At 40.5% G+C, this 24,279-nt stretch overlaps 1 protein-coding gene across 1 annotated transcript; it reads left to right on the top strand.

Annotated features, from left to right (window-relative positions):
* The first annotated feature begins 2,295 nt into the window (after nt 1-2,295).
* Nucleotides 2,296-16,874, top strand: WSB1 (WD repeat and SOCS box containing 1). Its single transcript, XM_040243972.1, has 9 exons — nt 2,296-2,649; nt 7,424-7,592; nt 8,622-8,890; nt 10,263-10,394; nt 11,608-11,708; nt 13,943-14,115; nt 14,587-14,700; nt 15,413-15,520; nt 15,761-16,874. Exons 1-9 carry the CDS (start codon nt 2,610-2,612, stop codon nt 15,918-15,920), a joined length of 1,266 nt encoding a protein of 421 aa, XP_040099906.1. The 5' UTR covers nt 2,296-2,609; the 3' UTR covers nt 15,921-16,874.
* Nucleotides 16,875-24,279: the final 7,405 nt, after the last annotated feature.

Here is a 24,279-nt window from a genome sequence, read left to right as displayed (position 1 = left end):
TCTAGTCCAAAATTCTAATTCTTTACATAGAAAATGGTTACTCTCCTTGAACAAAAGAATGTAATAATTTTGCTTCCCCTCTCTTATGCTTATGTATTTCCCTGCAGTACAAGAAAATGGTGTAGAAAAACACATCCTCGAGAGAGGTAACTACATGAAAATGCCAGACTGTTCAATATAACATTTTGCTGAGATGTAATAAAATGGAATAAGAGAGTATGTAAACTTTTAAAAGATTATATTTCAAGATAGTAAATGTTGGTTCAAAAATTTCAAAAGAAATGACATCCACGTAAAAAATTAAGACGAAATCAGCCTTAGTAGATAACCGCTCAGCAGCAATGTTTTCTAAGTAACTCAAGAATGAGATTCATTCTTTTTAGTGTTGGATCAGCTTTGTTTTGGAAGTCAATGCTTTCTAGAACTATTCTTTATGATTTTGATTATACACATTCTTATGTTGTTTTTTATAGTTCTTTCAGTTCAGTTCAGTCGCTCAGTCGTGTCTGACTCTGCAACACCATGAATCGCAGCAGGCCAGGCCTCCCTGTCCATCACCAACTCCCAGAGTTCACTCAGACTCACGTCCATCAAGCCAGTGATGCCATCCAGCCATCTCATCCTCTGTCGTCCCCTTCTCCTCCTGCCCCCAATCCCTCCCAGCATCAGAGTCTTTTCCAATGAGTCAACTCTTCGCATGAGGTGGCCAAAGTACTGGAGTTTCAGCTTTAGCATCATTCCTTCCAAAGAAATCCCAGGGCTGATCTCCTTCAGAATGGACTGGTTGGACCTCCTTGCAGTCCAAGGGACTCTCACCCCAATTCCTTATTTTCTAAGAGATTTTGATCTTTCAATTTTGCAGTCAGTTGGGATTACTATGTAAAAAAATAGTATGCAACATTTATGTTATACTTAGTATCTGACACTTTGTTGCCAGACCCTGTTCTAAACGTTGTTAATTCAATTATTCAATTCATAATTTAATGAATTCAATTCTCTAAACTGTGAAGTTGGTAATATTATTTCCATTTTATAGATGAGAAGATTGAGGCACGGAAGATTAACTAGTTTGCCCAAGGACACATAGCTAGTAAATCTTTAAAAGACTAGGAGGAAATGCATCGAGTATTGACGGCGATTTCTTAGGGTGTGGGGTTATAAAGCGTGGTTAAGAGAGATGACACTGAGAGCTCTTGAATCAAGACACTGGCAGCTGTTTAAAAACAGAGAAGACAGACTCCAGAACAGTTTAAGAGAAAAATACTAGGGCTTGTGGACTGACTAATGTCACTCGGGGAATGACCGCAGTCTAAAAAGACTCCAGCTTCTGGCTTAGGTGACTGGCTGGACGTGTTCACTAGGGTAGGGAATACAAAAGATGAAACAATTTTGGGAAAGAAGACTCTCTAGGTTCCGAGTCCACAGAAGAGCCCATTGAAGTGCAAACATGTCTTCCGAAAACCGGAACCAACTTGGCTCGCTGACGCTTGCATCATCCCTGCTGTGGGAATGGTTAGCTGCCTCTCAGAGGCCTAGGCCTCGGGCGAAGGAGGAGCTACCTCTAGGCAGATTCGGTGGGGTCTGCCTTGGCCAGCGGCCACGACACTGCTGACTGCCAGCCTCGCTGCAGCCCCGAAGAAGGCCCGGCCGCAGAGAGCAGGCAGGCAGGACAAAGGCCGCCCAGGAGGTCTCCCGCTGGGGCGGGACGCCATCCTGCCCGTGTCTCGTTCCTCAAGTCGGGTCACCTCGGCCCTTCCAAAAACCGGCTGGCTCACGTCAGAACGCTGGCGGCCGGGCGAATGGTGCATCGCGATGTCCCTTGTGTTCTCATTGCTTTTACCCGTGAAACCACCTCCAGTTCCCCAGCGCAAGAAGGCCGGGGAGGTGGCCAAACCGAGTTGAAACCTGAAATGTCTTTTTTGTTCCTTACAGTACAGTCAGTTTAAATTACATGCAATCTTTAAGCTGTGAACTAATATGTATTATACAATTCTCGGTTTGACTTTTCAAAGGTGCTTCAACTTATAAATATCATGCTGGGACCCGGGCCAGGAAATCCAGACCGAATTAAACGCACAATCCGTAGGGTCCAGCCTAGCTTTGGGGGCCTCGGCTGGCGCAGCGGGCCCGCCCCCTGCTCCGCCCGCGCGCTCTTCCGGCTACCGGTCGGGTCCCCAGGACAACGCCCGCGCTCACCCGGAGGGAGGGCAGGGCGCGGAGCCGAGGCCGTCACGTCCCGAACGTCGAGAGGCGGGGTATGGCGCTATGACGTCACGAACCCCGCCCCCTGCCTCCAGATATCCCCCGCGCCGCCCGCCATTTTGTCTCCAGTGTCTCGTTTGCTCTCGGAAGCGTGCAGGGAAGTGTCTTCCTTCGTAGGCGGGAGGAAGGGACCAGCATCTATTGTCTGTGTTTAACTCCGTAGTTCGGTCAGAGGCCTCCCAGAGCTTTCCCGGGGCAGTCGGCAGAAGCCTCTGCGACCGTCCCGCCCCTCCCCTCTGTCCCCGGGACCGGGAGGGACCCAGCCCGCGTCACGCCCCTCGGCGCTCGCCTTAACTCTCTGTCGTTGCGTCCGCATCGCGCTCCCGGAATCAGACGGTATCCCATAGATGGCCAGCTTTCCCCCGAGGGTCAACGAGAAAGAGATCGGTGAGGAATGGGACGGTGGGTGAGGGGTGCTGGCGAGCGCGCGGGGGCGACGGAGAGGCAGGGGCTCCCCGGAGGAGGGTGAGTCTGAGGAGGAACAGTGAGTCGGGCTCGAGCTCTGGAGCGAAGAGGAAGGAAGCTCCCCTGCGGGTGGGTGTCGCCGAGGGTAAATGGAATCCGAACTGAAGCGGCGCCTACTGTGCGCTTGGCAAGGAGGGAGGCGTCGCGCAGAGGAGGCAAAGAGGACCGGAGAGCCGAGTGGCGAGAGCTGCAGGGATCGTGTGGCCGGGGCGGACATGTTCCCCCCACCCTAGTTTTTTTTGCCGGCGGTCTGAGCAGGGCCGTTCTCCTGGATTTCTCTTGGTTAAGGGCCTGGGGCGTCGAGTGGGCAGGGGAGGGCTGGGCAAAGATCCGGCTCTTAAAAAGTTTCCGATGAAGAAAAGTATACTTGTCTGTCCCGAGCTATTATTAAAGGGTGGGTCTTCGTGTATACGAACGACTATAAAGAGGAATGCAGCTATCAGCCTGGAAAAAATGTTTTTAAAAATGGTATGGTGTTCAGAAGGGCAGCAAGCTCAGGGGAGGAGACTCGGTTACTATCTTTCATATAGGGAGGAGCAGAGTGATTGGGTGGAGTGACCGGAGAAAAGCTGACTTACAGAAGAGCGAACTCTTGAAAAGGCCGTCTGGAAACTGGCTTAGTGGCCAAGCTGAAGACAGGCCAGTAGATGTTGAAGGTCCTGCGTTAGGACCTACCCCAATGACTCCCTTGAAAGCACCTTACATTATCTAAATACTCTCTCTTAAGGTAAAATCCCTTAAAGTGGAATCACTTTAAGGGGAATTGAGGTTTCACTGTTTAGTAAACATTGAACTTATCTTGTTATATACGTTATTTAAATATATGCAGTTTGCCGAATTCCCTGGCGGTCCAGTGGCTAGGACAGGGCGCTTTCACTGCGAGCCCTGGGTTGGATTCCCTGGTCGGGAACTAAAGATCCCGCAAGCCCCGCAGGGCAGCCAATATATATATGTATATGTCTGTATATATGTAATATATAATCATAATACATTTATCTACAGATATACAGTTTTTACTTTAAAAAATGAAATAGACTTAGCATCTCCCCACCACTGTGTGTTAAATGAAAATTGGAGGTAGCTACTGAGCAGAGAGCGTTTGCATTTCCTTGTTGTTCAACTAAATTGGTGGCTTTATTGAATATTTGGAGGAGGTTTTCTAGAGAAAGGAAGAAGCTAAAGTAGCCAAAAGGCCCTCTATCCTGTGTGTGGGTGAAGTTTTATATCTAGAGGCAGCTATCTTAGAATTCTGGTCTTTTGTTCACTTACGGATAAGGTTGACTGCCAGGTTAGGAGGGAACTTTACCCTTGGTTTTAATAACTATTTTAAACATACAGAGTAGACAAAATTCATGTCCAGTTGTTAAAACTGGAATATAGAAGTCAAAAGTTCTTAGTCTCAGTCCAGTGGGGTTTGTTTTTTCTTTCCTACTTACAGTGACACTGAGGATGAGTAACTTGCCTTATATCTGTATTTTACTTCATCTTGAATCATTTTGAAAACTTTCCAATCCTCTCTTCTATGGATTGGACAGAGCTTCTTAGCATACCAGCATGAGGTGGAACCACCCACTAAGTAGCCTTTTAAATTCTTTTTTGCGTGTTTAAGTCTCAGTGTTATTTCCTGGTTAGAGTGTAAAGTTACTAACTAGATGCCAAATATCTAAAAGAACTTTTGCCTTTTGTAAACTGTTTAAGTCTGGGTTTTTGTTTCTTTGTTTCTTTTTAGAATAAGTACTGAAAGAGGAGGCGAGATTCCATGATTGATGAAAGTCTATATGACAGTCAGTTACTGCCTGGAGCTACAGCGCTCTTTCACAAGGCTGTGCCACAGATCCTCCCTTTATGGTTATGAAATTGCAGGGAAGAATGTGAAGGAGCTGAATCTGGTTTGCTTGGTTGAGCAGTGACTCAGATGACGTGTATAGTGTTGTATCTTATGGCCAGCTTCCCTGGCAGGCAGCCTTTCCCTTACACAAAGCTGTTAAATCATACTGTCTCAGGATACTAACATTCAGCAGTTGCAGGTCGTATATAAAAGTTCAAGAGATTTTTTTTCTTCATTATAAAGTTTGTGCTAGTGTATAATATTGTACCAGTATTTAAATTATTTGGTTAAATGCAATGATCATTTTATATATCTTGTTAATAAGCAAAGAAACACTGAGTAATTATTAGCTAAATACTTGTAATGGTATAGTGTATTTATTTGGCAGTATTTGTTGAGGGTGGCCATATAAGTACATTCATCTAATCAGAGGCTCTCTCTTTTTAAGAAAATCCTTGCATGTTTTTCAGTTGAATTTTAGAACTTGCGTCCCTTATTTGTGAACTTCGATTTTTTTTTTCCTCCTAAAATTTGTGGATTCTAAAAGATAGATGTGGTTAAAGAGAAGCCCCCCCACCCCCACTTTTAAAAAAAAATGGGTGGAGGTTGCAGATCACGGGGCCAGGCACAAAAATGATGATATAAGACTGTGGGCTTGAAGGCATGGAGGGGGACATGAAGCAGCAAGCCTTTTCTAAAATCATTTGTGTGTGTGTTGTCTGACTGCTGCACAGCTTTTGGGATCTTAGTCCCTGACCAGGGACTGAACCCTGGCCATGGCAGTGAAAGCCCAGAATCTTAATCACTAAACTACCAGGGAACGCTGTCATTTGTATGCTTTAAGAAATCATTCTGCAGGCATCAAGAGTGTCACTGGTTTGTGAATTGTATATTAAAGTCATGTTCCTGCCAGTGAAATTGTTGCTGTTTTGATACAAGTGGGGCAGGGGTATTGGGGGTGGGGTGGGGCGGGGCAGAGATCTGCTTTGATTAAATCACACCTGCAATAATGTGTTAGTTGAAAAGGTTCCACTGTTTTAAGGGCCATTATTAACTGGAATTTATCCAGAACAATATGAAAGTGAAGGTAGAGAATGGACTTGAAACAATGCAATCTAAGGGATGATTGAAAACTCACCAGATTTTATCACAGTGAAAAGATTTAGTTACTGATGTCATGACTGTCTTCAATATATGAATGTCATGTGAGCGCAGGATCTCTTATTCTCTTTGATCAGACACAAGACTGAGTGGGTGGAGTGGCAAGAAGGAAGATTTTGAGTCATTAAAAGGAAATGTTCTGATAATCTCTCAGCTATGCCAGAATAGGTGCATATTTATGAGTATCACAGGAAAACATTTCAGTTTTGTTTTACTTTTTAAACCACATCTCATCTGTTTAATGTGGCAAAGAATTGGGCAAGGAAATAGTTAAATCACTTAAGAATGGGAATTTATACATGGGCTTTCATATTTGTTCAATAAATATTTGCTGAGCCCCTGTCGCATGCCAGATGCTACGCTCTCTGTTGGCAAAGCATACATTGAGACTATGAGTACATTTTGGGGGTTTGCGTAAGTGTATCCGCTCTTGCAGTAAGAGTATCAGTGGCTCTCATTTGAATTGCAATACGTAGACTACGTTGTTGGAAAGTTTAAGCCCAAAACATAAAAAATAGATTACAGAGTTGATCACAAAGCGAACCACAAAATAGATAATGGGAAAACTAAACTGAAGGTAACTTACAACTGAAAAGGGAGAGTAGCAAAATTTGAAATCAAGACAAGCCCAAGACAGCAGTGGTGACAGACTTAAGAAGATCCTTTCCCAGAATCGAGGAAATAGCAGCCACATTTGCATGTGCACAAAAATAAAAATATATGAAATTGTTCCACCTTTTTGTCCTTAAAAACCAAAAGAATTACTTCCATTTGGGTATCAGTTTGGTGGCCCATTAGGAAGATACTGAGGACCACTATTTGAGAATCACAGATATAATGCATTTTATTTTATTTTGTGCTTGCTTGGCTGTGCCACTTGTCATGTGAGCTCTTGGTTCCCCAACCAGGGGAACCTGCCTCCTGAAGTGGAAGTGCAGAGTCCTAGCCACCATATCGCCAGTGAAATCCCTATAATGCATTTTAAAGTACAGGTTGGAGGATTTTTTTAATTTTGTGACCTGAAAAAGGTAAGAATATTCTTGTCTGACTAGACCATTCATTTGATAGTGCTTCTATTGAGTAGTGATGTAATACTATACTTTATAGTGGATTATGGTTTTTGAAAGCTGCTGTTTGCAGAAGATACTTTTCCTGTAGAGCAACTTTGGTTTCTGGCATTTTAAATGTTAGTAATTTGAAGAAAACAAGGCAGGGGCTTCCCTGGTGGTCCAGTGGCTAAAACTGTGCTCCCAATGCAGGGGGCCCAGGTTCAATCTGGGAACTAGATTCCACGTGTCTCAACAAATATGGGAGATCTCACATGCTACAACTAAGATCTGGCACAGGCAAAAAAAAAAAAGCATAAGGCTGTGTGAAAGTCAGGACTTCAGTAATTGCTAGCCCTGAGAGATCATTACATTCTTTTTATTTGACCAGGTTTTTTTCTTTTTTTTCCTTAATTGAAACTTTCTTTAAAAGTTCTTGATTTGGAAAGTTTTAGGAAAATCACTTTGCCAGAACTTATAAAGATGTTTATTATCATCAAGGGGTCTTCACGCAGCCTCTCTCTCTTCAAAGGGTAGAATGCAGAACTTGGTGCATAAAACGGGGGGAAAAGTCAGTGGAGTTGAGTGAATGCCAAAGTAATATGGATACAGTCTCAAATTCATTGTTGTTATACACAATGTCTTGTATTTTTTCTTTTAGTGAGATCACGTACTATAGGTGAACTTTTAGCTCCAGTAGCTCCTTTTGACAAGAAATGTGGTCGTGAAAATTGGACTGTTGCTTTTGCCCCAGATGGTTCGTACTTTGCCTGGTCACAAGGACATCGCACAGTGAAGCTTGTTCCGTGGTCCCAGTGCCTTAAGAACTTGTAAGACTCTTCTTTTTTGTATTTTGTATCTATCTGTAGAATTTACTTTTTTCTGTGTGGACTAATACAGTTATTTTGTTGTTTTATGTTATTTCTTTTGAAGACTGTTTTACCTATGTTTTGATCATAAGCTGAATGTGGAAAGAATTTTCTAGCCTTAATTATATATTATAGAATATTTACTCAGATAGTTTGGTGTTTTTCTTTTCCATATAGTAAAAGGCAGATTAATTGTGCCTTGATAGTGTAGTTTCTAAAATGTGTGTGAGCCACCAGGGAAATCCCTGGTGGCTCAGGTGGTAAAGAATCTGCCTGCAGTGCAGGAGACTTGAGTTTAGTCCCTGGGTTGGAAAGATCCCCTGGAGAAGGGAATGGCAACCCCCCCGAGTATTCTTGCCTGGAGAATTTCATGGACAGAGGAGCCTGGCAGGCTACCAGTCCATGGGGTCGCAGAGTCAGACATGACTGAGCAGCTAGCACACACACGTAGTGTCATTTCTAAAATGTGTGCCCTGAATTTAAAGTCTTTCCCTTCTTGTTGTGTCTAGTTCACCTTAATGGTTTTATTCATTAATGTCTTTATTGCTGCTGATTATTATGGCATTTAGACAGTTTCCTGGTGTCAGCTTCACAATATGTTCTCAGAGTTTTTTGTTTTCTGCTTTTTATACTTTTGGGTTAATGAAAAGAGTCCTAATTAATATAGGATTCTTTTTTTTTTAAATATAGGATTCTACATTAATAAGGATATATTGAAACACATTTGAAATGACAAAATTACAAATTGCTTTTTATTGTTGAACTTTTTCTTAGACACTGAGGATTTTAGTCTGAATTTATTTGGTCATGCCCACATAGCTAATAGCAGATTTTCCCTTTCCCATCTATAAGGATTCTATTGTTACTCAGTATTACTATAATAATATGGAAGTTATTTTAGCAAACAGTTATTATTTAGTATCCACAGGAGTCCAGAATAAATAATAACTAGATGACAATCTGGCTTTATTTTTTTTTTTTTTTTACCAGTCTCTTGCATGGCACCAAGAATATCACCAATTCAAGTAGTTTAAGATTATCAAGACAAAACAGTGATGGTGGTCAGAAAAATAAGCCTCGTGAACATATTATAGACTGTGGCGATATAGTCTGGAGTCTTGCTTTTGGATCATCAGTTCCAGAGAAACAGAGTCGCTGTGTAAATATAGAATGGCATCGATTCAGATTTGGACAAGATCAGCTACTCCTTGCCACAGGGTTAAACAATGGACGTATCAAAATATGGGATGTATATACAGGTATGAAGTCATAGTCTTGAAAGCAAACTTGATTATTTTATGATGTGACCATAGCTTATAGACACTAGAAGAATACGATTTGAGGATTTTAACTTACGGAGAAGCAAGAATTGATCCTCTGAATCTGTCTTTATACATATATATTTACTGGCCTAAATAGCACCTGCAGCTTATAGTTTTAATTTAGGAAAATAGTTCATATTGCTTGATCACTCTTCAGAGAATATTATAGTAGGAAGGGCATGCCTAAGGAACATTTAGTTAATTATCACTTGTAAACTAGTAATGTGCTTTATGACTCAAATTGCAAGATGTTTTCTTATATACTTTTTCAATATATAATAGCTTAGAGGCATTCAAGGTATATCTGGTTTTCAGCAATCATTATCTAGCCTCTGGAAGGCTTTAGTGACATTTTATCTAAAGTTTAACCAGGTAGGTTGAGAAGATAAATTCTTTGGGCAGTTAAAAGTAAATATGTCCTTGGGAATTCACTGGCAGTCCAGTAGTTAGGGCTTGGCGGCTGCTTCCCTGCAAAGGGCATGGGTTTGATCCCTGGTCTGGGAACTAAGATCTCAAAAAACAGGAGACATGCCTGCAGCGCACTGCCCCCCCCCAAAAAGTAAATGTGCTCTTCACTACCTAACATGTATAGTTTCAGACTGTTAGTCTGTACTCCAAAATTTAAAAGATTTTTTAAAATGAGCTTTAAAACAATATGTACATTAGAATACAGCAAGCGATATTAACATTGAGTGGGGATAATGAATCTAAATTTGATTGAATTCTGGGGAAAAGTTTAAAAGGTAAGCACATCACTTTTCATAGAAAAACAAAACTCATATCGTAGGTGAATAAATACTTTTCATTGAGATTATGTTTGAAAATTTAGGCTGTTACTATACAAGGGTGTTTTTTTTAAAAAAAATTATTTGGCTGCATGGGGTCTTAGTTGTGGCCTGCCACGTCTTGTTCCCTGACCAGGGATCAGACCCAGGCCCTCTGCATTTGGAGTGTGCAATCTTAGCCACTGGGCCACCAGGAAAGTCCCACAAAGATTTTAAATGATGCAGATTTTCTTGATATTAAGTTGACTTGGTCCAAGAGTTTGTTCACAATTCAGAAATTCCCTTTTAATTTTTCTAATAAATTTAGGCTTTGGTATCTTCGAGATAATTCATTTTAAGACATTGTAAATAGTGAATCTAAAGATAATAGTAAAAGCACACTAATAAATAAGTCATTTTACAAAGGAGGTCCCCATCTATTTCTCTACTTTCTCTTTTTAATGATGAGAAACCTGATTTTTAAAAATATGAAAGCTGGTAAAAATTATTAACATTGCCTCTTTCTGACCTTCCATTGCATTTAGGAAAACTCCTCCTTAACTTGGTAGATCATACTGAAGTGGTCAGAGATTTAACTTTTGCTCCAGATGGGAGCTTGATCCTGGTGTCAGCTTCAAGAGACAAAACTCTGAGAGTGTGGGACCTGAAAGATGATGGTATGTCTGTCTTTCTAGGCTGTGGAAAAGAATTAGTTTCTGGGTATTATTACTGAGATGTATTACAAACACTTGACGTTAAAAGTGACATGATCATAGTTTCCTTTTCTCTGCCTAGTCCTTTGGCCCCTTTCCCTGTGCAGATCAAACAAAACTGTAAATATGACCTGGAATAGGAGCCAGCAATCTGATATTACTCAGAAACTAACTACACAGATCTGTATCAACTATTTGAGGACAAAAGCTATATCAGTTTTAAGGTTTTATTCGAACTGGTTTTGTGTTGGTTTATTTCCTTTATATTGGGGAAGGTTATCAACTTCTATTTGCTTAGTGAAAATTTAAGAAGACCTTGATGTAATGAAAGATACTCCTTAGTAATTAATAAAATTAAATTCAAACATGATTTATACACCAGAATTTATAATATGTAAATACTAAACATAACTTGGATAGGTTAAGTAAGAAATCATAAAATAAGAGATTCATCCTCCAATATAGTGACAGGAATGTCAGCGTCAAGTTTTGCCTTTTTGAAACATTGGTAACTGTGGTGCCTTTACAAAGTTTGGGGGAATCTGCCTTGTTTGAGAGGACCTGAGATAAGCATTTCTTCCCCCTTCTTAACCTCCAGTGAAAGAATTTTAAGTTTTAACTAAAACCTTACATTAAGATCCATTGGTGCTCCACCAGCCTCAAGGTGGAAGTTGACAGGCTTGTTTAGACAAGTATAGCTTAAACTGAGTGGAGTAGGAAACAAGTCCCTCAGATTTGGAGACTTGTTTGGGCTTACGGGTAGTAACCATTACCTGAGAGAGCAGTACACTACTGCCAAGCCATGTGGCACCTCTTCTGCATTTATCGATTCTCTGATTGCCTAGCTGTTAAGGGATCCCAAAAGGTAAAAGAAAAAAGCAAACTAAGAGAGTCAGCTGACCTTTTCTTAAAGGGCCAGATGGTGACTATCTAGGCTTGTAGACCATACTATCTCTGCAGTAGGTACTCTCCTCTGCTGCCGCAACAGTGGGCATGCTTGTGTTTCAGTAAAACTTAGGTGCAAAAATAAGCACTGGTTGTATATTGCCAACCCCTGTTGTAGATCTGTAGTGTTATAGATCACTGCCCCTTAGAAGTTTGTGAGTCTGCCATTTTTGAAATGCTAGTCGTTTGAATTAGATTCCAGGATTAACACAGATATTTTCTTTTTGTTCAGGAAACATGATGAAAGTATTGCGGGGCCATCAGAACTGGGTGTATAGCTGTGCATTCTCTCCGGACTCTTCTATGCTGTGTTCAGTGGGAGCCAGTAAAGCAGTATGTGTCAAAGTTCCTGTATATTTATTGTGAATTGGATTGTAATAATGTATGCAAAATCATTTTAAATCTGGTAACCTATTAAGTCTGTGCTCGGTGTCTTAAATATCTTAAATGTGTTATTTCATGATGGGGGAGAATTTGCATGAGGGAAATTAAAGAAATATAGTTATTGATTATATTATAAAGTGAGAAATTGGGTTGCTTTAGTTAGAGATGATATATGTAAAATATGGGGTATGGCAATTTTATTTTTTATAAGATCTAGGAAAGTATATATACTGTAGAAGAGATCTAGTCCAAATGTTAAAACATTCCCTTGCTAATTATTTTCTTCTCTGTTGTTCTATTTTTTTTTTTTTTTGGTCCAGTTTGCTGTTTAAAAAGTTTTGAGTCCCAGCTGGTCCTGGACATTTAACTGAAAAAAAGTAACTTAAAAATCTAATAAGAATAAAAATAACAGTCATGTATGTCCTAGAGTGAATTTCATCTAAATTTTATATGGTCTGTCTTACATAGCATACCTGTAGACAGATTAAGTATAAAGTGACTCTTAAGAGAGTTATCCTTGTTGATGGACCCTCCTTTAGTCAGTTATCTACTAGCTTCAGGTATTTATGAAAATGGTTGACGTCCAAATAAATTGATGATCACAATACACTTTGAATTAATGGGGGTGGGAGTCTGGTTAAAATGGATTTTATTTAGCCAAGTGTGTTAAAATGATAGTTGCAAATGTTGACAGTTTAGGGAAAAAATACTCAGTTCATAAGAAGAGCAAAGCTAGATGTTGACATTGCTATTTTAGGCTGTGTGTTTTCCATATGCTTCTTGCTTTCCCTGTCACAGGTGGTGGCAGCAATATTGGTGTGATTGAGGTTATGCTGGCACCACTCGCACACAGGCGCACAATGGTGTTAGCTGGGCAGAAAGAGTGGCATCTCTGGCTACCGGGCTGGGGGCGACCTTTACCATAGGATGAAGTAACCTTGCATTCGGCTGCAAGGTGTACTGTACGTACACAGGTGCTGGTCGATGTCCACTTTCTGCTTTTCTTTCTTTCTTTTTTTCTTTTTAAAAATAATTAAAAATAATTCTCCCCGCAGTGAAACCAACTGACTCCTCCGATGTAATTGATCTTCCAGTCTGGTGGAATTGGGAGTCTTAACATGTGAAACCAATTTAGTGTAATGTAATTGGCTTTCAAATGGTTTCTCTGTGCTATTTTTTGGAATTCATTGTGATACTAGAGATACCTTAAGTCTTTGATCCAACTGAAACTTTGTATTTACTTTCTTTGGAAATAATATATTGTGTCTGTGCAGAAAAAAAGTAGCAAAAAGGATTGCTTTACTCCAAGAGGAGGAGAGTTTATCTTATTAGGATTGTTACAAACCTCAAAGCTGATGTTTAATATAACAGACTGAAGTAAACATTAGAATCCTGTTCAGAGCTATTCTGCACAGTCTAACCACACTGATCTTTAGAATCTAAAACTATATGTGAACTAGTACTAAAGTAACTTAAATGTTTTACACTTAAAATGACTAATGATTGTGGTCGGTTTGGGAAAAATAAGATTGGCAAATCTTGATTCACAGAAATGTTAATTGTATTATTTTTGTAAATTAGCATTTTCATTTTGTAATGTGGTTTAACATCCTTGTTGTTTGCCAAAGAAATTTCATTTGGCTGTGAAAAATTCTCTTTGCTTGCAGTATCTGTTTCTCTTCCTAGGCTCACGTTGGTGACCCAAGCCTATTGTAAACAAGTGATTATCTCAAAGGGAGATGCCAATGGAGTAACAATTTGTTAACCTTATATTTTCTGTCTGTATATTTTTTAAAAATTTGGTAGTTTCTGGAAATAAAAAAAAAGGGGGTTTGTAGTACTTAACCCTATTTATTTTTGTATATTTTAGTTAATTAGTTTTTGGAATAAATGGATTTCAGTATAATTTTGTGGTTAAGTTGCATTGCCTTTTTTGTGTTTAGGCTTATTTTTAAATTAACATTTAACAGAAACATTTGAAATAGAATTTGCATGTCTACCTTAATTAACTTAAAAACTGATTTTAATCTGACTATGACACTGAGCATATTCTTTTAATTATTCATAATTTATAATGTTTAATTTAATATAATCTTAATTAAATTTAGCTGTTTTAGTTTAAGATGTGCGATTTTGTCCTCTGCATGTCTGAATGAAGCTATAACATGTGCCTTTTCTTGCAGGTTTTCCTTTGGAATATGGATAAATACACCATGATACGAAAACTAGAAGGGCATCACCATGATGTTGTAGCTTGTGACTTTTCTCCTGATGGAGCATTGCTGGCTACGGCATCTTACGATACTCGAGTGTATATCTGGGATCCACACACTGGAGCCATTCTGATGGAATTTGGGTGGGTACAGCATGTATTATTGCAGTCTGTAATTCTTCTCTACTATCAGTGTAGTTTAAGAAGTTCCAGAGATGATCAGAATCATTAACATGTGACATCTAAACTTACAGTCTCTTATAATTTGAAATTTGGGTATCGTTTATGCCCTTTAATAATGCATTTAAATTCTGCCAATAAACTTGACTCTTGATACAGATCTTGTTCCTTAACAGGACATGACTCTGTAGAAGTGGTAATTATATTTGGAGTTTTGTGTTGGGGAACCATAAACTTAGTCTTAAGAGTCTTAAACCACTCTAAAAGGGAGATTAGTAATTAGGTTTAATTACTTCGTTTAAAGTGGGTAGATCAACTCTGCTCCGTCTTCTCAATTGTGTTCATGAAGGCCACTCTGAACTGTTCAAAGACTGATGTACAAGGCAGTTTTGTTTCTTGAGGTGACTCTCACCCTAAAAACGTCTTTTACTTCAGGCACCTGTTTCCCCCACCCACTCCAATATTTGCTGGAGGAGCAAATGACCGATGGGTACGATCTGTCTCGTTCAGTCATGATGGACTGCACGTTGCAAGCCTTGCTGATGATAAGTAAGTGTGTGAATTACAGCTTGACATATTTATTACTGTCTTTTAAAGATTTCCTTTCATTCTTCTACTTAATAAAAAACATTCTTAAGGATGAGAAAATGTTTCTACAGTTTGAGTTTTAATGACTAACACTTTGGGAGATGTTGGTGTGTCTTAAAGAATATTGGCCTGAGTAATATTTGTGCAGACTGAAGATAATGAGTGCCTTTTCCTTTGTTCTATATTAACTAGTTCAGGCAAACTAGGTACATTTTTAATTAGCTTTTTAGCTCAGCTGATAGGTTTCTTTTTTTAAGTAATATCTTATAAAGGTTGAAACAAGGACATTGTCAAAATGAAATAAATGGTAAAAACAGTCATTAGTACCTACTGAAATTGGGACTGTAAGGATGAAATGTCACGAGTCTGACATGTGCTGCTTTTGGTAAGAATCAGACTAGATGCAGCCATTCCATTTTCCCATACTTTTATCAGTGTGCCTGGATATGGCACTAAGCAGTTTGGGAATATCGATTTAGAAAGTGACTCATTACGATCTTTCTAGAATGTTAAGAAACATGGGGAGAGTTATTTGCCAATAATCATTGTTTTCCTTTTTGTTTGGGGTAGGTTCTGACTTAGCACAGAGTGGCATTTCTTTGTGAATTTTAAAAGTTGCTTTTACCTTAAATTTCCAACTAGACAATTATTGGACAATTTATTTCCTTTCTAGAATGGTGAGGTTCTGGAGAATTGATGAGGATTATCCTGTGCAGGTTGCACCTTTGAGCAATGGTCTTTGCTGTGCCTTTTCTACTGATGGCAGTGTTTTAGCTGCTGGGTAAGTGATTTTTCTCTTAAGAGGCAATTTAAGTTGGCTTTAGTCAAAGTAGCCTGTATGTTACTCAGTAAGTTCCATAAGGGCTCTTTATAATACTATTGCAGGTCTCCTTAATCAGGTTTTAATGTACAATTTGTGGCTCCAGCTCACAGCCTTGGTGGTAATTGTTCGAACTGTGGGATGATGAAATAACGTGGATTTGTGTGACTGAGCCTGTGATTTTCTTTTGTTTCTGTTTAGGACACATGATGGAAGTGTGTATTTTTGGGCAACTCCAAGGCAAGTCCCTAGCCTTCAACATTTATGTCGCATGTCAATCCGGAGAGTGATGCCCACCCAAGAAGTCCAGGAGCTGCCGGTTCCTTCCAAAGTTTTAGAGTTTCTCTCCTACCGTGTTTAGAGGACGCTGCCTTCCCTAGTGTTAGGGACTAAACACACTTTACACAAACCTCAAGCTTTACTGACTTCAAGGTTTAGGAGATTTATTTAATTTGATACATTCTTGTATTGCATTTTGATCAGTTGAGCTTTTAAAATATTATTTATAGACCTTAGAAATATTTCTGAACATATCAAATGTAAATTTTTTTTCTAAAATTTAACTGTGAAAACATATACGTACATGTATATATTTATATATAAGCTGCTATGTGTTGAATGGACCCTTTTGCTTTTCTCATTCTTAGTTTCAGCATGTATATGTTGCTTCAGTAGAGCCGCAATATATATCTTTGCTGTAAAGTGGAAGTAACTTTTTATTCTGTAACACTGAGTTAGCTGGTAAATACTGACTTAAGAAAGCTGAATTACGCCACACAAAATGTATATTTGGTTGAGGGGTGGTCAGACAACTGACTTGCAAGTAAAACACAACTGATTAGGGAAGGATTTTGTTTTTGTTAGGAGTGGCATCTGAGAGGTAGAGTTTGAATGTGTGATATTATTAAATTAAAAATAGGATATAACCAGGAAAAAGGCATGTCTTTTTCTTTTTCCCCTAACTGTTGCTGCGGGCCTTAATTTTGGAAAGCAGCTTGCTACTTTAACCCCTGTGGTATAAATAAAGTACTATAAATTTTAGTCAATTTGAAAAATTCATCTACTGTATTATTGCTAAATATTTTGTTTGTACTAAGGGACAGTTAAGACTGTGGTGGGGATTTGTTTTTTTTTTTTTTTATACACATATCCTATGTTTCTGCAGAGGATAATACTGGTGACTTGCCAAAGAGAAGCAATACAGTATATCTGCTTTTGCCTTCTGTTATTTATCTTACCTGCAGATACTAAGAATGTATGCATTATGTAAAATATAATTTTTGTTGAGTTTTCTAATTAAAGACTTAAAAAACTATCACAAATGTTTCTTAAATATGTTGGAAGCACCAACCACAAGCAAATTTAGCAAGAGTAATGAAGAAATTGCACAACTATAGGGCAAATTGTGTCCAACTCTTTGCAACCCCATGGACTGCAGCATGCCAGGCTTCCTTGTCCATCACCGCCTCCCGGAGCCTACTCAAACTTGTCCATTGAGTCGGTGATGCCATCCAACCATCTCATCCTCTGTCATCCCCTTGTCCTCCTGCCTTCAATCTTTCCCAGCATCAGGATCTTTTCCAGTGAGTCAGCTCTTTGCATCAGGTGGCCAAAGTAATGGAGTTTAAGCTTCAACCTAAGTCCTTCCAATGAACACTCAGGACTGATCTCTTTTAGGATGGACTGGCTGGATCTCCTTGCAGTCCAAGGGATTCAAGAGTCTTCTCCAACACCACAGTTTGAAAACATCAGTTCTTCGGCTCTCAGCTTTCTTTATAGTCCCAACTCTCACATCCATACATGACTACTGGAAAAACCATAGCTTTGACTAGACAGACCTTTTGTTGGTAAAGTAATGTCTCTGCTTTTGAATATGCTATCTAGGTTGGTCATAGCTTTTCTTCCAAGGAGCAAGCATCTTTTAATTTCATGGCTGCAGTCACCGTCTGCAGTGATTTTGGAGCCCCCCAAAATAAAGTCTTTTCTCTTTGTTTCAATTGCTTCCCCATCTATTTGCCATGAAGTGATGGGACCAGATGCCATGATCTTGGTTTTCTGGATGTTGAGTTTTAAGCCACCTTTTTCACCCCCTTAAAAGGGCACTACTTGAGAACTAATGCTTCATGAATGCAGCCAGTTTTATTTGGTTTGTTCTTGGAGAACCATTGTAGAAATGCTTACTTTAAAATAATTACTGAGCAATAGAAAATTATGATCTTTTAGGGGAACTAATGGGCTTCCCTGGTGGCTCAGACAGTAAAGAATCTACCTGCAACGGTGTGGACCCACGTTTGATCCCTGGGTCGGGAAGATCCCCTGGAGAAGGGAATGGCTACCCACTCCAGTAACTTTGCCTGGAGAATTCCTTGGATAAAGGAGCCTGGCAGGCTATAGTCCATGGGGTTGCAAAGAGTCAGACATGACTGAGCAACTAACATACAGTGGTCCTAACAGGCTTATCTTTAAACCTCTTGTGATTTTTTGTTTTGTTTTGTTTTCATTTTGCTTCATAAAACCTCTGCTTTATCAAGTAATAACGTACCATTACCCTTCACACCACTAAATTATTTACTTTCCAATCAGCGTATCCAATTAAAAATAGCATTTTGGGACAGTAACTTTTCAGAGAAAGCCAGAATTGCTTGCCATCTCATGAAAACCATAGTACATGGTGAAAACAAGATTGGGAAGAGGTAATAGCAGGATGGTAATGCTTTAGACTGAGTGACTAAAGGAAGGTAGGGAAGACGTGACTGGGATACTCACATGGGTCAGATTCTAGCTACATGATTTTTTTTTTTTTTTTTTTTTAGCTACATGATTTTAAAATGGTTACTGCTGCTTTCTTTCATGTCACTTGGAGAACTGGCAAGAGAGCCTTTATGTTCAGATTTCATTTCCTGTTTTAGGACCCCGTTAAAGGTGCATGTGGACATAAGAAAATGCCTCTCATCCTCAGTAGGCAATCTTTTCTCACAACTTCAAATGACCCTAAAACCTGTAACTTGATCTGAGGTTGGCAAATCTTAAGTTGATGATCCTTGAAATCACCTGCCTGCTTGCGATTGAGGTAAAGTTGGATTCAACTGGTTTGTACTGCTTTCAGGCCAGCAAGACCAAAAAAGGCCGAACTGCAAATATAGCATGCTTCTGGCTTGACGGGTGCAGAGGACTTGGCTGTCAGCCAGCCCCACAGGGAGACGGAAATACAAAGCATGAGAAGTAAAATATTGTCTCACAAGCCAGAAACCATAGAGACAGTCCAGTCTCCAGGTCAATTAAAATGAAGGTTTGTCGGCAATAAACATTTTGTCCAAGTAATTCCAACCTAAGAAAATGCATTTAACTATAGAATGCAGGAGACCCAGATTCGATTCCTGGGTCAGGAAGATCCCCTGGAGAAGGGAATGGCAACCCTCTCCAGTATTCTTGCCTGGAAAATCCCATGGACAGAGAAGCCTGGCGGGCCACAGTCCATGGGGTCACGAGTCGGACACGACTTAGCCACCACCATAGAATGTTTAGATGATAAAACACAAGCAGTATGTACAGCAGAGTAATACAGGGGTTTACTATAGAGCAAGTATCAGTTACACTGGTTTTTGTTTTAAAATCCTTTTCCCTGAGAAGTGAGAGCTATTGGTAGTGAACAACAAAGTGCAGTCAAGAAAAATGGTGGTCATAACCATGGCTTACGTTTATGGTAACAAGTTTGGGAGGAATGAAGGTCACTTTGCAGTCTCAATGTGCTCTTTCCCCTGTGAAACTTGCCTTTAGCCAAAAGCAAAATGAATAAGGTATAAAATGACCTACTTGTTTTACAGATGTTTGGGTAGCTTTGTGTGGTTGTGATATGGCATTCTTAAAGGTTTAACAGTCCAGAAATCAGAAAGGAAAAAAAAAAAAAAGAATCAGGTTAGGATTGGAGAAGGAGAAAGAGTTAATTCGAATTTTATGAACTCTAATTATTTTACCTTTTAGAAACTGCAACCTTGTGCTTTCTCTTTTAGAAATCTAGAAACTTTTTTTCCACCAGTAATACTGCAGAGAAGTTGCTCTTCTGGTCTCAAAGTAAACCTAAACTTTAGCAAAATCTGTGATACAGTGATGGTGGTGACTTTTGTTGTTGTTTTAAATAAGGCTGAAGCACCAATGGCTATTTTTTAAAATTGTCCAGAAACAAAGTGTGGACTATAGAAATCAAGTGTGGGTCAGGAATAAGATGCCATGACTTGCAGTGAAGAGAGATGAAGTAGCAACTCCAGTAAATTCTGTGCATGTTTCCCAATTGTTAAATAAAAATGCAATGTTCTTACAGAAAAAGATGAATATTAAAAGATACCTGAGAAAGATACAAAATAGAACCAGGAATGAGGCTAGTATAAAATAGAAACCATAAAGACATACTTTTGTGCTAGGTGAGCACACAGGTACCCATTTCTTTGTAATCCTCAACCATCTCCCCACCTCTAAGACCCTCTAAAATGATTTCAGAGGAATTACATAGGTTTCAAGTTGTCTCTTCATGAATTTAGAAACAGGAACTGCGGGGTCAACTGTGTTGTAAGAGTCTGCAGCCCTCAATTCGAAAGTGTTCCCACCACCCCCTATTTTATGACTCAAACATGTTTGACTCAATTTCACGACATGTCCAAACCTTGTAGATATGTGAGTTTATGACCTAGATGGTCTCTCCTTGGTGGTCTCAGACAAGCTGCCCCAGCCCAAAGTGGTCTTGCCCCTTCCTTAATTTGATCATCTTAATTTCCACACCATTTGCTTGGCCTTTCAAACATGCCCTATTGCTGGTTACTTCTCCTTAGAGGCTGGCGCCCCATTTAGAAGGCAAATGCTTCACACTTGGGAGGGCCTCTCAACTTTCTCCCACAAGGCTCGGCCCCTGGTAGGCATTTGGGTCACACTGGCAGATTGTTGGTGCCATGGAAAGGAGAGACCAACCCCTGATCAGCAGGCATGGAAGTATCCCTGGGCTGGGGAGTTGGGATGAGAGCCATAGCTCCAGTCCATCCAGCATGTGCTGGGTGGAGAAAGCAGTTCTCTCAGACTGGGACATGATGCTCAACACCTGTGAGGACCCAGAAGTCTAGGCTTGGCCACATCTGGCCTCCGATCAGGTGAATGTTCATACGGTAGACTGGCCCAGTTCCTCACCCCTCAGAAGGCCAGCTGCCCAGAGGACTTCACAGAAGTGCTGGCTGAGGCTGCACCTCAAGAAGGACTTGGGGGATTGCTAGCTTGACTGCTTAACAGCAGGTAACTTAAAAAGTGCTTAAGAGTGCCTCCTCTCCATGAGTGGTGTTTTGCTAATATTTCATATCTGCACAGTGTCGGGTATGTGGTAGGCAGCATTCAGCATGTGTTACTGCCATTTGTTGAGCGTTGGCCATGTGCTTGTTGCTGTTCCTGGAGTTTCCCAATGACTCTGAAGTATTATTATCCTCACTTTACATCTGTGAAGGTTCAGAGAGACTAACTCAGTATAGGTCATGTAGCTAAGAAATGACATCAAGGATTTAAATTCCAGTTACTCTGTCTCCAGAGCCCTGTTTCTCTACAAAATGGGCACTAGACTTTAGGGAAGGCACTCAGTCAAACTTAGACTCCTTAGTCCCTGCCTGCGCTGCCAACCCCCTGGGGTTAGTCCCAACACACTCCTTTTTTCCCTGGATCATGGAGAAGAAAAAAAAAAAACTAGAAGGAAACACTCCAAATGAAATTTGGCAATTGAAACCCACGCAGACAAGAATATGATTGTTTGAGCCCTGTGCTTTAACCCACAACCTGGGGAAATTACACTGGACATTGGTTAGTTCTAACCCCACACTGTTCTTCTTAAAAATTTATCTCAAACAAATCATTTTTATTGCCCATGAGGACAATCCAACTCAGGCTGAAGCAGGAAGCAGCCAAGCAGTCATGAAAAGTGAGAAAGGCCATTGACCTTAAAGCCACAGGCCTTAAAGATCAACACCAGTTGGTTTACAAATTGCCACCTCCAGGGGAAACCTGAGCCCCTTGCACCAGCTGTATGGACAAGGTTAGATGTGCTTGCCTGGGACTGACTTAGAGGGAATACCAACCACCAGGACCACTGGGATGGCACTGGGCCACATGGACGAGTTGTCTTGGTCAACTGATAAAGATGCCATCGAAGGAGCAGGGCCAGTTCGCAATCAGGGAGGGCCTGAGTCGGGAATACAGGATCAGATCCTTCTTACCATTCACGGATTGAAAGCTATACTTTTATCCCTCAACATCTGACATCTCTGAAATTGGGATGCATTTTCAAAATCGATCTTTAAATTTTTTTAAGTGGTACACGCTGATGGTACAGTGGCATCTAGGATTTGACAAAATATGTCAGTGTTATTTACATGCAAGTTACAGATGATAATGTCAGGAGTAGAGGACACTGGAAACAGGTGGTAAACAAAGTGAGACTCCATGAGGCAAGTGAAGGGGGATCCATTAGCCCTTCCTGAAAAATGGCTTGAAAATGAAATCCATCCAACAAAAAATCTATTAAAATCACAAAATAGCTATAGACATTTACTATGATCCAGGCATTGTCCTAAGTGCTTAACCTATATAATCTAATCCTTGCAACAACCCAATGAAGAGGATATTCTTACCCCCATTTTATAAATGAAGAAACAGGCACAGATGGGGATAACTAACTGTCCAAAAAGCTACCTGATTGTAAATGGTGGTGTCAGGTTTCAAACCCTTGAAGGCTTTCTGACTCCAAGCCCCGGAAAAAAAACACAACACTCAATGTGCAAATTGAGCATGAAGTTTAACTTTGAGCTTCCTGTCAGAGCAAAATAGGATCTAAAAGTAAGTAAATCCTCAATAAACAAACATGAATCTACACATGTACTTTTAAAGTAATGTCTTCATACCATCATTGTTTTGAAAGATTCTCATGATTTCTTTAAGCTAAGCTGTATGGAAAAGTACAAAGATGGCAAAACTGCATATTATTCCTTCTCTCAGAAATGACACAGAAGATCCCATGCCTGATATCTCATTTTGTGATTGAGGGGAGGGAGGGCAAGGGTAGATATAGATGTGGAACATACATCTGGAATTTTTTGGTAGAAAGTGGGTCACTTTGACCTGTTTTCTAGACACTAATTACTGAAAGACCACTGACACATCCTCAGTCAGACGAGGCCAGAACAGAATTTGATGACAGATAAGATCATAAGCTTCAGAATCAAGAAATAACTCGGTTTAAAATCTTTGCTCTAACTTCTTCATAGTTGTGTGATCTTGGGCAAGTCTGACCTTTCTGAACTTCCTCTTACTCACTTGTGAAATTACACATCATCCTAGTACCTAATGCCCAGGGTTATCAGGATTAATATGAAGGCAAGCTCCCAAAGCATATTGAGGCCTAGCCTAAGACAGGAAGCTGTCATTATGCCTAGAAATCCGCAGTGGTAAAGAATCCACCTCCCAATGCAGGAGACGCAGATTCAATCCCTGGAGGAGGAAATGGCAACCTACTCCAGTATTCTTGCCTGAGAAATTCCATGGACAGGAGAGCCTAGTAGGGTTGCAGAGTCAGACACAACTGAGCATGCTCGAGAGCTTTATGCTTAAAAGAGTCCATAGCAGGAAGGACCATGGGTGTTTTTGATTATCCCCTTCCCCAAGGCAAATCTGAGGCAAATTGGAGAATTTTTCATTTTTTAGTGTGTTGAGCCATTGTTTTTAGCATTTTTTTTTCCCTTAAAGAAATGCCAAAGGCCTTAAAACAGCCACACCCTATGCAGGGCCTCATGTGAACAGTCAGATGATCAGGGTGGGCTGGGACAAGAGGCTGGGAAGCAGAACTTGGCTGCCTGCTCCCAAGACACAAGCCCAAGGAGGAGCCTCCGTCCACTGGAGGGGAAGGCAGAGAGTCTGGGGGTTGGCGGAGGGAGGGCAGTGGGGAGGCTACAGGCCCAGGCAGCAGAGGGTTTTGCTGGAACCAGCAATCAGGCTGTGGGTACAGACTGTCTGAGGATACTGTTTAGCTGCCCGTGGGTGTGAACTGGTCAGGGCACAGAGTTATCCTCTCTGGCCTGATTCCTGCCTCTGCCCAGGCAGTAGCTGTCCTACCCTGCCTTCCTCAGCATCCCGCACCTCCCTCTGTTCCTACACCTGTTATTCATGCACTCATTCATTATTTCCTTCCTTTATGCATTCATTTACTCACTCAGCACACCTCGAGCACTTGCCATATTCCAGACCCTGATGGTACAGGGAATACCAAGACAGTTCCTGACCTCCAAGAATCCCAGTGTTGAAAGCAGATGAAAACAAACCTGCAAAAGTAAACAGCAAAGGGAGAGAAAAAACAACCTCATAATTGCTATAATTGGTCACAGGCTGGATCATTATTCATGGCCTTATTTGCTGAGTTTATCACTGGAAGCGTTAGGTAGTTAGAATAGGAAAAAGGAGTCCAAAATAGCAGTGCCTAAAAGACAAAGAAAGGAAAAAGCCTGTGAAAATAAAACAAAGGAAGGTCCGAGGACTGGAGTGAGAACCTCAGGTGAAACAAACAGCCCTCCTGGCTAGTCCAGTAGGGCAGGCTCAGGGGGAGGAGGAAAAAAACATATAAAAAGAGGAGCCAAAACTGAGCATCTCACCTCTTTTGGGTCGTCCTGCCCTCATGCCTCGAGGATGTATTTTCCTTTACTTGCCAA

The sequence above is a fragment of the Oryx dammah genome, unplaced genomic scaffold, assembly GCF_014754425.2.
Source record: "Oryx dammah isolate SB20612 unplaced genomic scaffold, SCBI_Odam_1.1 HiC_scaffold_8, whole genome shotgun sequence".
Classification (NCBI taxonomy): domain Eukaryota; kingdom Metazoa; phylum Chordata; class Mammalia; order Artiodactyla; family Bovidae; genus Oryx; species Oryx dammah.
Note: the sequence above shows the minus strand (reverse complement) of the source record. Positions and strands in the feature narration are given on the sequence as shown.